The following is a 12,431-nucleotide window of genomic DNA, read 5'->3' as shown; positions in this document are numbered from 1 at the left end:
TAAGCATTTGATTAACTTAATTTGGAGACGGTTTACTACATATCTAAAAAGGGTTTGAGTGGGTGAGCGATATGATCGTCAGTCGGTAACCAGGGGTGATCCTCCAGTAATGAGGGGTATCCTCCCAGTTTTTAATTTTTTTAAAAAACATAAATCTCATATAAAGAAATCAGAGAAGATATCACACATTTTTCAGAAATAATCAATATTAATTTTATGCAAACGAAAAATTATGAGTGTCATGGCTAATAAACTGATATCAGTCGTCTCTTATATTTTAATCCTCTAAAAGGTGAGGCCGAATTTAGGAATTAATATGAATCAAACGTATTCAAAATTTATATTTCTACCATTTGGTCGTAAGTTTCAGTGCTTCATGAATATTTACATATTTCAAAATCCATACTTAATTTGAACACACGATATACAAGCTGGGACGGATTTAAATCATATTACAAGGTTTGAAACAAAAAATACACTTATTGTACTAAAATGCTAAACAAGGTTTCGGATGTCACTTGAAAAGATAAGCTCTTGTTACTGGACTGCTGCTCGAAATGCACTCCTATGGCTAGCTCGAAAATTATATATGCTTCCGAATTTAGATATTTTCTCAAAATTTGTTTAACACCAACTCAGAATTTAGGTGTTATTTATAGGAGGAAAACTGACTGTTAGACTCTCATTTAATGTTATTATTTGACATGATTTCGAGTTAATGAATCAATTAAAAGTCTGAATTAGCAACATAATATTGACATGGTCTGCTGAATTTCGGATGCGGAATTCTGTCCGCTGAATTCCATCTGATGAGAAATTATGAGCTGTTCAATTTGCTAGGTGCTGTTGAATTAATTGGTTGAAAATTTGGGTTATTCTATAATATATGATCATGCATGAGGGATGATTTTTTTTTATTATTAATTCTAGAATATAATTTTTAGGTAAAAGTGTATATATTACTATATATTGTTTGTTAATTGGTCACACACGCTATAAAATTTTATATAATTTTATAGATAATGAAAGGAACATTAATTTAATTCATTAATTTTAACATGACAAAAGAGACATGTATATTCACGATATATATATTATGTAATTTTAATTAAAAGCTTAGATTGTAGTTACAATTGTACGTACGCATGAAAACTCAAAGAATTTAAAGAACAAATGGCAAAACAGATCGAAAAATAGCTAGCTAGCTAGCACGCATGCACTATATTGTGATTTGTGAATAAATTCGATCAATTGACAATCCTGCAATTTTTTCTTATCTCACCATTATTTCCAGTAAGGACGTCAATGGAGCCCATTTTGATCATGGCATTGGCGAACTTGTTGACCCACAAAGCTCCATTTTTGGCGTTGCTCTTCACCATGGAAGCAGTGGAAGGACTAGTGGCAAGGGTCTGGTCGGAAGTGAGCAAACCACGTTTGATGTTTAGAAGGGAATAATACTTGTTATCCAACTTGTTGGGAGAAAGGAAGTCTAGAGGCACCGTTGGATCATTTCTAGCATTAATAATACTAGGGCACCTTCTTCTCAGTTGTCTAGCAAAGTTTGGGTCCATGGAAGGATCAACGGGATGAGTGGAATTGAAATTGTAGATCCTGTTGGAGAAAGAAGAGCAATGGGAAATTCCGATGGAGTGTGCCCCGGAAAGGGTCACCATTTCGTCGGTGGACAGTCCTTTTCTTGCGAAGTTTTGAACAAGTTGTGGTGCGTTGAAAAATGGTGGAGGAAGGTTTTGAGTGACTTCGTCTTCTATGGATACTCGTCCGTCCAGACGACCTGATGGGACCGCGTAGTTTATGCCTGCACCGAGCTTGTAAGCGCTGTCACGAGCCGCAAAGGCGAGTATATCAGCACACGAGACTTTTCGTGGGCAGGCTGATTCCAGCTCAGCCTTGGCTGCATCAATCACTTCGAAGCCGCGCAAGCTCGGGTTGTTGGCCGGGTGTTCTTTCTCTGAACGACGGCCTGGCGTGGAATCAAGGAGAACCGATGCGTCGCAACCCTGTACTTAACCAAAAAAATAAAAGGAAATTAAAATCTTATAAATCAATATATATATATATATATGAGATTACTAAAATTGTAAGATATATATGCATCATACCCTTACAAAACAATCATGAAAATGCATTCTGATGATGCCCGCACCGAGTCCAGGGTTTCTTGCCAGAGCTTTGTCAACTTGTTTTCTTATAATGGCTTCAGCAGACGGGCAACTATACTTGTAATAACCCACTTTAAGTGAACCCAATGATACTGGGGATATGATGGATATTGTAAGAAACAAGATTAAGAAGCCCAAGCCTCCCCAAAATTTATTACCACAAATCATCATCATCTTTAATTATTATTAAGATAAAAAGAAATCAAACAAAAGATTATATATAATCCCAAATATATATACTTTTTCGTAAGAATAGAGGTGATAATTAATGAGAATGGTTAGAAGCATTGGCAATTGAGGGGTATATATAGAAGAAAAAATTACTATAATATATAATATTATATCATACTCAATGAAACTGTAGTCTTAATTGTAAGGTGCATGTACTTTTATATAATTTAACAGCTTCTTGTTAGCTACGTAATTAAACAAATTGGTGTTTTATATATTTCTTTTACCGAGTACGGAATTGAAACCTTCTTTTACGATCCATTCGTATATATGTACGTAGACTCGATCAACTAACCAATGTCAGCGGTTTATTTCATATATTATCAAACTTCATTATATTATATTTTTTGTTCATAGTTGATCAATTGCTACAACCAACGGCGATGACATGACGCTTTTGAGACCTAAGTTATTATAAGAAAGAAAATCATTAATTATATATAACTAACGACAGAAGCACACGCAATTTCTTGTGTGATGTAAATCATGTAATCTATAAATATTTTATGAATTTTTTTATGAAATAATGTATTATTTAGTAGTTGAAAATTAATTATTGGTAGGATAATATAAATTTAATATGCTAATTAATATAATCAAATTGAAGTTTGAGAAAAAAAAAAGTTAAGAAAAAGGTGTACCACAAAGGGTAGAATTGGAAAATTATTTTTGGTGTGTCATGACGTACCAAAAAAGAGTTATTATATATGTCACTCAACCTTTATATAATAGTATATATTAATTACGCCTTTAATTTGTACGTACACTTATTATTATTATTATTATTTTATTTTCTACTTATGATTTAAACTAAATTTTATTTTCAAACCGAAATAATCTTATAATTTTTTTTATTTTATACTTTTGTGTATTTAGTTCAATTATCATTGAAGTTTTTGGTAATTAATATGTCAGATATTCGATGTCATGTCAACACTTCGGCGAATATCAGATTTACTATTTTTTTTAAAAAAATATGTTTATTGTGTTGAAAATAAATATTAGCCAATAATTGGTTCAAAAATTCATATAGACCTGCTTACAAGACTAATTTTATATTTTTAAATAGTTTTGATTTGAATTTTTTTATGTTAACCTTGTGGTTGATTTCGATATCTTGAGGTTAATGAGATCCTACACTATGAGTATTACCCAAATCATATATCCGACAGTCAATATCTGTACATATGATCATAATTAATAGTATATTGCATGTTCATGTAGCAAATCATGAGACATTAGATTTATGATTAGGGTAAAATCCTTAAGGTAGGTTGAACTCCACCGAGATATTGACTGTCGAATACATGATTTGGGTAATACTCATAGTGTATGATCTCATTAACCATGCTCATGTGTAGAGATATTAACTGTTGGATACATGATACCCATAGTGTAGGATCTCATTAACCCAATATCTCTACACATGAGCATAATTAATGGGATATTGTTGATGTGAAAAATTATAGGACATTGGATTTATGATTAGGCCGGGTAAAACCCTTAAGGTAGGTTGAACTCTACACTTGAGGTTAATTAATGAGATCATACACTATGAGTATTACACAAATCATGTATATAATTAATGGAGGTAGAGTTCAACCTACCTTAAGGGTTTTACCCAAATTACCATAAATCAAATGCCCCATGATTTGCCACATCAACAATATCCCATTAATTATGCTAATGTGTAGAAATAATGATCATCGGATGCATGATTTGGATAATACCCATAATGTAGCAAATCATTAATAGGATATTGTTCATGTATCAAATCATGGGAACATTGGATTTATGATGAGGGTAAAATTCTTAAGGTAGGTTGAACTCTACCGAGATATTAACTGTCGGATACATGATTTGGGTAATACTCATAGTGTAGGATCTCATTAACCATGCTCGTGTGTAGAGATATTGACTGTCGGATATATACAAGATTTGGGTATACCCATAATGTAGGATCTCATTAACTCAATATCTCTACACATGAGCATAATTAATGGGATATTGTTGATGTGAAAAATCATGTGACATTGGATTTATGATTAGGGTAAAATCCTTAAGGTAGGTTGAACTTTACACTTGAGGTTAATTAATGAGATCCTACACTATGAGTATTACACAAATCATGTATCCGACAGTCAATATTTCTACACTTGAGCATAATTAATGTGATATTGATGATGTGACAAATCATGAGACATTTGATTTATGATTAGGGTAAAACCCTTAAGATAGATTAATAAAAGTTTAGCGTCTCTTTTTAGCAATTATTATATATAGAAGTTAATGATCATTATTAAATTATACTCGTAATACTCATATACAGGTGATGATGAGAATACAGGTGATGATGAGAATGGTTAGAAGCATTGGCAATTGAGGGGTATATATATATATAGAAGAAAGAATTACTATAATATATAATATTATATCATACTCAATGAAACTGTAGTCTTAATTGTAATGTGTACTTTTATATAATTTAACAGCTTCTTGTTAGCTACGTAATTAAGCAAATTGGTGTTTTATATATTTCTTTTACCGAGTACGGAATTGAAGCCTTCTCTTCCGATACATTCGTATATATGTACGTAGACTCGATCAACTAACCAATGTCAGCGGTTTGATTCACATATTATTATCAAACTTCATTATATTTTTTGTTCATAGTTCAATTGCTACAACCAACAGCGTCACAGCGATGACATGACGCTTTTGAGACCTAAGTTATAAGAAAGAAAATCATTATATATAACTAGCGACAGAAGCATATGCAGTTGCGTGTGTGATATAATATATAAATATTTTATGAATTTTTTTTATGAAGTAATGTATTATTTAGTAGCTGAAAATTAATTATTGATAGGATAATATAAATTTAATATGCTAATTAATATAATCGAATTGATATTTGAGAAAAAAAAAGTTGGAAAAAAGGTGGACCACAAAGGGTAGAATTAGAAAATGATTTTTGGTGTATCATGACACAAAAAAAAACAGTTATTATATATCACTCAATATTTATATAATAGTATAGATTAATTACACCTTTAATTTGTATGTACACTTATTATTATTATTATTATTATTATTATTATTATTATTATTATTATTATTATTATTATTATTATTATTATTATTATTATTATTATTATTATTATTTTATTTTCTACTTATGATTTAAACTAATTTTTTTTTCAGACAGAAATAATCTTACAAATTTTTTGATTTTTATACGTACTTTTGTGTATTTAGTTCAATTATCATTAATGTGTCAGATATTCGATGTCATGTCAACACTTCGGCGAATATCAGATTTACTATTTTTTTTCTTTTCAAAAAATATGTTTATTGTGTTGAAACTAAATATTAACCAGTAATGGGTTCAGAAATTCATATAGACCAGCTTACAAGACGACTAATTTTATATTTTTAAATAGTTTTGATTTGAATTTTTATTTATGTTAACCTTGTGGTTTAACTCTACCCTTGACGTTGACAAAAGTTTTAGCCTCTCTTTTTAAGCAATTATTATATATAGAAGTTCATGATCATTATTAAATTATACTCGTAATACTCATATAGTCACAAAATTTTTTATTTTGAATTTATTACTCCTAAATTTATGATTTATAACGACATATATATTCTAGTGATATTTATTGGTTATTTTTGTGATGGACAATTATATCTTACTTTCCAACATCATTAGTCCTACTTTATACTCATCCAATCTAATTAATGAGCAGGTTGTTTGTAAACCGGTTTACATATATATATAGATTTGTGAGACTGGTCAACGAGATTCTGTTTATAATGATTTGATAAAAAAAACATTTTTTTTTTACAGGTCGGGTTGGGTCGTAGATCTGTCTCACACAATTATACCGTTAAACGATGTCATGGGATTTTTGAATTTAATCAAATAGATGACAAAGATTGTGCAATTGAACTTGTAAGTTGGTTTTTTTCCATGTTTTTGATCCTAAAATAAGTAACTTCTCAATTCCAGTATAATAACTCTATTCATTTTGTAGGTGGGGTTCGTTGCACCAAAATATATACCCTATGAATATATTGAAAATGCACACTTCACTTTTGTGAAAATTAAATGTGTATTAGCCTTTGTATTCTTATAGGTTAGCTAAACAAGAACAAATTTTTCTTAATACTTAAAAAAGGAAAAATTGCGTTTTTGGTCATGTATGTTTGTCACTTTGCGATTTTAGTCCTTTATATTTTCAGATTTCAGTTTTAGTCTGCTATCTTTATTTTTTTGGCAATTTTAGTCCTTTTTCCGACGTGGCGCTGGCGTGGCACCAATTCAATGCTGATGTGGAGCTGACGTGTACAGTGCCACGTAAGTATTTTTGAATAAAAAGGACCGAAATTGCCAAAAATCAGAACATGTAGGACTAAAACTGAAATGTGAAAATATAAAGGACCAAAATCGCAAAGTGACAAACATACAGGACGAAATTTGCAATTTCCCCTTAAAAATGGTTGAACCACAAATATAGTGCAGAAAATGGTCCAATAGCTTTTGTGATGATAATTACTCAAACAAGATGATGAAAGTACTAAGTAGATGACAAAAGAGATTATAGAAGTTCGAAGGAAAAATCCTTCTACGTCTCATCTTCTTTCACTTAGAAGGAATTCATTAGAAGATTTAGGTCTTAAAATTCTTTGCAGCAACGCGTTTCAATCTTAGGATTTATCCACCTCCTAAGTCGAAACTCCTAGTTAACTTCACAACAACGGTTTGAACAACAAGTTACACAACCAATATATGCAGTAACCCGATCCGGATCACCTATTTTTTAAACCAAGACATGCATGCAATTAATTTATAATTACAAACATAATCAGAAAAATTAAGTGTGGAAACTTAAAGCCAAGAAAACAAATCAAACCGGCAGAATACAGCTCGAAAAAAACTGAAAACCAAAAAGAAATAATTATTACAACTCGATTGATCAATCGAAGAAATACCATGAATAACTTAAAAATAAACTACCGGTAACCTCTGCTCCCATGCCATAGTCATTGACCGAACACTGATCTTAACATTTAACCACGTGGACCCAAAATCACATCAAAGATCAACTAAGTTTTTTGTCAAAAATAAATACACAATCATTTTTCCTAGAGGTCAAAACAACAAACACAAGACACAATCTTTATCAACTTACATATCCTATACAACAAGACATGCAAGAGAATAATCAATAATCATACTAAATTAATTCCTTATGATGCAAGTGCATTCTGAAAAAGTAAATAATCCTAGCCATAATGCCCAAAAGTAAAATTTTAACCAAACAATTCTATACCTACACGGATCTAATTTTCAACACAATTAATCAGAATTAACCAAAGTAGGTTGACTCAAATCACGAAACAAGCACTCAGTTTCATTAAAGTAAAATCCTTCTATTAACCCGATTAGGAAAAATAATAGCAGTCCCAAATCAATACTTTCTTCCAATAAATCACTCTTTTTAAAGGATACTCTTAACCAGATCAGATCCACCACCGTCACAAACCAAAAATCCCTCCGCTCAACAAAACATATTTTCTTTTAAATCATGATTATTCATAATTGTAAAAAAATCATAATTATAACTTTAAAACATAAATCTTACAGTCATAGAGGCAGGATCATTCGAGTCCTTGGCAAGAGTGCATGCACGAACTGGCTTACAGAACCAGAATCTCTGATACCAACTGAGACCTTCGTATTCTTGGACATTTTTAAGAATTAATATGTGGAAAATTGTGGTAAAATTTTTAAAATACAGCAGTGCAGGCATGCATCATGCTTGAAATTTATTCAATAAATCATGCGTGAAATTAAAATCTATTTAAATAACACTTAAAAATCTCATGAGTCAATCGTGCATAAAAGAATATAAACAAAATATGCAACCCTACAATCAATGAACGGTTCTTATACGGGCATGTCAAAACTTCTACTTGCATATCACAATCTCAACCGGCAATTAAAATCTTAATAAAGCAGATGAAAAATGAGTTTCAATAAAATAAACTAAGTGCGGAAAATACTTTTTAAAACATTCGTGAAACCAAGAATCAAATTATCATAACCAAATAAAAGACATAAAATGTTGAAAACTCAAAAATATTAAACCCATATTCACGAGACTGTCACTGAAAATACATAATTTAAACTTTTTTACCACTAATTTTTAACAGTCGTGCAACTAAAAATGTAATAACAAAATAACAAAAAACAGATGCAAAACTTCTCTCTTTAAACACTAGAGATTCGAACAGTCGTTTCATGCAATTCTTTCGCCTATTGGACTCTTAAGCCTTTCTACCAAATTTTTTACTTTATTTACTTCTCATTTTTAACTTCACCAATCAAGCATAGTGAGCTAACGACTCAACAAAAATTATTAATATACATAATAATCATCATGTTTTGGACATATAAAACATAAATATAAACATCATGCATAAAAACATAAAAGTATACTTCTTCATTCTGGGGTGATGAAATATGTGTAATTGTGGTAACCACATCTTATGAGCACATGAAATTCCCGTGATCACGGTCTTTGTACAACAAGAATATAGATGTACCGTCTATACTAGATTTGGCTACTATGCGAACCATGTGCACACTAGTCTTGGCCAATGTGCGCACCTTCATTCCTTGGAAAGGCCCTTCCAGAGCTCATCCCGGAGGACCAGCCCCATACTGCTACCACAAGAACATAGACAACATCAAAATATTTTATCATGCATCATCAAAACATCATCATCATCATAAACTTCGTCATACTTTCTTGTCATAAATATTTTCATCATAAAACTTCATAAAACATTATCGTCATAAAATATTCCTATCATAAACTTCATCATGCTTCAAAGATTTCTTTTATAAACATCATGAGACATTATCCCAACATATTAAAAATATCATGTCATCATGTAGGGAGTCTTCTAAATGGAGTAGGTTATCTCATTGTCTCCCATTTGAAAGAGAAACATAAGTTTGAGTGAATAGCCACACACTTCTTAGAAATGTACTTTCTTCCTTCAATCTGTCACTCATTCCTACTAAGCATATCATCCCTTGGAAAAAATAATACCTGATATCTTCCCCAAATATCCTTTATCATTGTAAATTGATTAAGTGGATTCAATTGCTTAATTTATTTACAAAATTGTGAAAGATTAAATGCTTTTCATAAGTTTGTGTATCAACTGTATTCAGCATCGGCATTCTAGCTCTTAAAATTGTGAAGAGAATGAGTAACAGAGGATTTACCTGTTAGACACATGCAGCTGCCATATTTGACCAACCCACCAACCAAATTCATTTCACATGGATTTGTCAAATGTTGAGGCCTACAGGAGTTGTCAGATTTGAAAATTGAATGGAGAAGACCGAGTGCAATTTCTTTGTTCACACTTTTTGGAAAGCCTATAAATAGATGCATCCGTCCCTCATTTCAGATATCCCACAGCGTAGAGAAAAAAAGAGAGATAAGAAACAAAGAGAGTTTCTTGGTATTTTTCTTGAGTGTTTTCTTGTGTGAGTTAGAGAAATTATTTTCTCGGTAATACTCGGGATTGGGATCGTGTGAGAGATATAGTATTTTGTATACACTTGTAATATTTCTCTGGTTATAAATATTGCAGCAGCTCCGTGGACGTAGCCTATATTGGGTGAACCACGTAAATCTTGGTGTTCTTGTTGATTGTTTTATTCCGCAATTATTATTATCGTCATGTTCGCTCCGGCATAATCCTTAACAACTGGTATCAGAGCAGTTACGGTGTCCGGGAGCCTTGGTGAAAAATTTCTTAAAATTCTGAGTATGCTCTGTGGTTGCAGCTTTGTCTGATCTTCCACATCATAAAAGATTTTTTGAAATTTTATTAAGGCAATAGAAGCGATGGCCGAAAATGACGGATCGGGACCTGGAATAAATAAGTTCGACGGTACAGATTTCACGTTCTGGCGCTTACAGATTAAAGATTATCTGTATAGCAAGAAGCTACATCAACCTCTATCCGGGGTGAAGCCAGAAAAGATGGAGGATGATGAGTGGGAGCTTCTTGACCAACAAGTGTTAGGGGTAATACGATTGACCCTAACAAAAAACGTGGCACACAACGTGGCGGAGGCAAAAACCACGGAGGAAATGATGTCCATTTTGTCAGACATGTACGAGAAGCCATCAGCAAATAATAAAGTGTTCCTCATGAAAAAGTGATTCAACTTAAAGATGGAGGAAGGTGCTTCGGTGGCAGCACACATCAATGAATTCAACACGATTGTTTCCCAACTAACATCGGTTGAAATTAAATTTGATGATGAAATTCGAGCCTTATTCTATTGGCGTCTTTGCCAAATACTTGGGAGCCGATGTGGGCAGCGGTTAGCAATTCTGCTGGAAAGAAAAAGTTACAATTCAATGATGTCAGAGATCAAATCCTTGGTGAAGAAGTTCGCAGGAGGGATTCGGGAGAAGCAACATCATCGAGATCTGCCCTAAATCTTGAAAACAGAAGTAGGGGCAGGAGTAGCGAAAAAGGTTCTAACCAATGGCGTGGCAGATCCAAATCAAGAACTGGAAAAGAAAAAAATACCTTTGAAAAGAAATTGAAGTGCTGGAGCTGTGGTGAAACTGGTCACATGAAAAAGGACTGCAGATCACCCAAGAATAATGCAAATGCTGTTACTGAGGATGTACATGATGCCTTAGTACTATCCATGGAAAGCCCGATTGATTCTTGTGTTATGGATTCGGGAGCTTCATTTCATACCACCGGTGATCGTGAGGTATTCAGTAATTACATTGCTGGTAATTACGGAAAAGTTTTCCTGGCTGATGGAAAACCATTGGAAATAGCTGGTATGGGTGATATCAGTTTTGAAAATGTCAAACGGATCCATCTGGAAGCTCAACAAAGTGAGGCATGTACCAAAGTTGACCCAAAATCTGATCTCAGCGGGACAGCTCGATGACGAAGGCCATAAAGTGACCTTTGGTGATGGCTCTTGGAAAGTGAGCAAAGGAGCCATGATAGTTGCTTGAGGAACAAAACTGGAACTCTCTACATGATTTCTAGTTGCAGAGACATGTTAGCAGCTGTGGATATTGGAGCTAACTCAAGTCTATGGCATTGTAGACTTGGACATATGAGTGAGAAGGGAATAAAGATGCTGATATCAAAAGGAAAGCTACCGGAGTTAAAAACTGTCGAACACAAACTGTGTGAAAGTTGTGTTCTTGGAAAGCAGAAAAGGGTGAGCTTTTCAAAAGGCGGTAGAGAACCAAAAGCAGCAAAGTTGGAGCTGGTTCATACTGACGTATGGGGGCCATCTCCTGTGACATCTCTCGGAGGCTCACGATACTATGTCACATTCATCGACGATTCGAGCAGGAAAGTTTGGGTTTATTTTTTGAAAAAATAAATCTGATGTTTACGAAACCTTCAAGAGATGGAAAGTCATGGTGGAAAATGAGACCAACTTGAAAGTGAAGTGTTTACGGTCTGATAATGGTGGAGAATATAAAGATTTTGAGTTCAAGAAGTATTGTGCACAGAACGGGATCAAGATGGAGAAAACCATTCCTGGTACACCTCAACAGAATGGTGTAGCTGAAAGAATGAACAGGACCCTGAATGAGCGAGCTAGGAGCATGAGATTGCACGCTGGACTGCCGAAATCATTCTGGGCTGATGCAGTTAACATTGCAGCGTATCTGATCAACAGAGGACCTTCGGTACCACTTTATTGTAGAATACCAGAGGAGGTCTGGAGCGGCAAAGGAGTAAACCTTTCGTTCTTGAAAGTGTTTGGTTGTCTCTCATATGTTCACATCGATTCAGCCAACAGAACGAAACTTGATCCGAAATCAAAGAAATGTTTCTTTATTGGTTATGGAGATAATGAGTTTGGTTATCGGTTCTGGGATGACCAAAATCGAAAGATTATTCGGAGCAGAGATGTCATTTTCAATGAGC

At 33.2% G+C, this 12,431-nt stretch overlaps 1 protein-coding gene across 1 annotated transcript; it reads right to left on the bottom strand.

Moving 5' to 3' along the window:
• Positions 1–1,104: 1,104 nt before the first annotated feature.
• LOC140884914 (peroxidase 5-like) lies at positions 1,105–2,433 on the bottom strand. The gene is made up of 2 exons (XM_073291805.1): positions 2,124–2,433; positions 1,105–2,021 (listed from the first exon to the last, which is right to left on the bottom strand). The coding sequence occupies exons 1-2, from the start codon at positions 2,355–2,357 to the stop codon at positions 1,248–1,250; spliced, it is 1,008 nt and encodes a 335-aa protein (XP_073147906.1). The 5' UTR covers positions 2,358–2,433; the 3' UTR covers positions 1,105–1,247.
• Positions 2,434–12,431: the final 9,998 nt, after the last annotated feature.

The sequence above is a fragment of the Henckelia pumila genome, chromosome 2 (assembly GCF_033568475.1).
Source record: "Henckelia pumila isolate YLH828 chromosome 2, ASM3356847v2, whole genome shotgun sequence".
In the NCBI taxonomy this organism is placed as follows: Eukaryota; Viridiplantae; Streptophyta; class Magnoliopsida; order Lamiales; family Gesneriaceae; genus Henckelia; species Henckelia pumila.
Note: the sequence above shows the minus strand (reverse complement) of the source record. Positions and strands in the feature narration are given on the sequence as shown.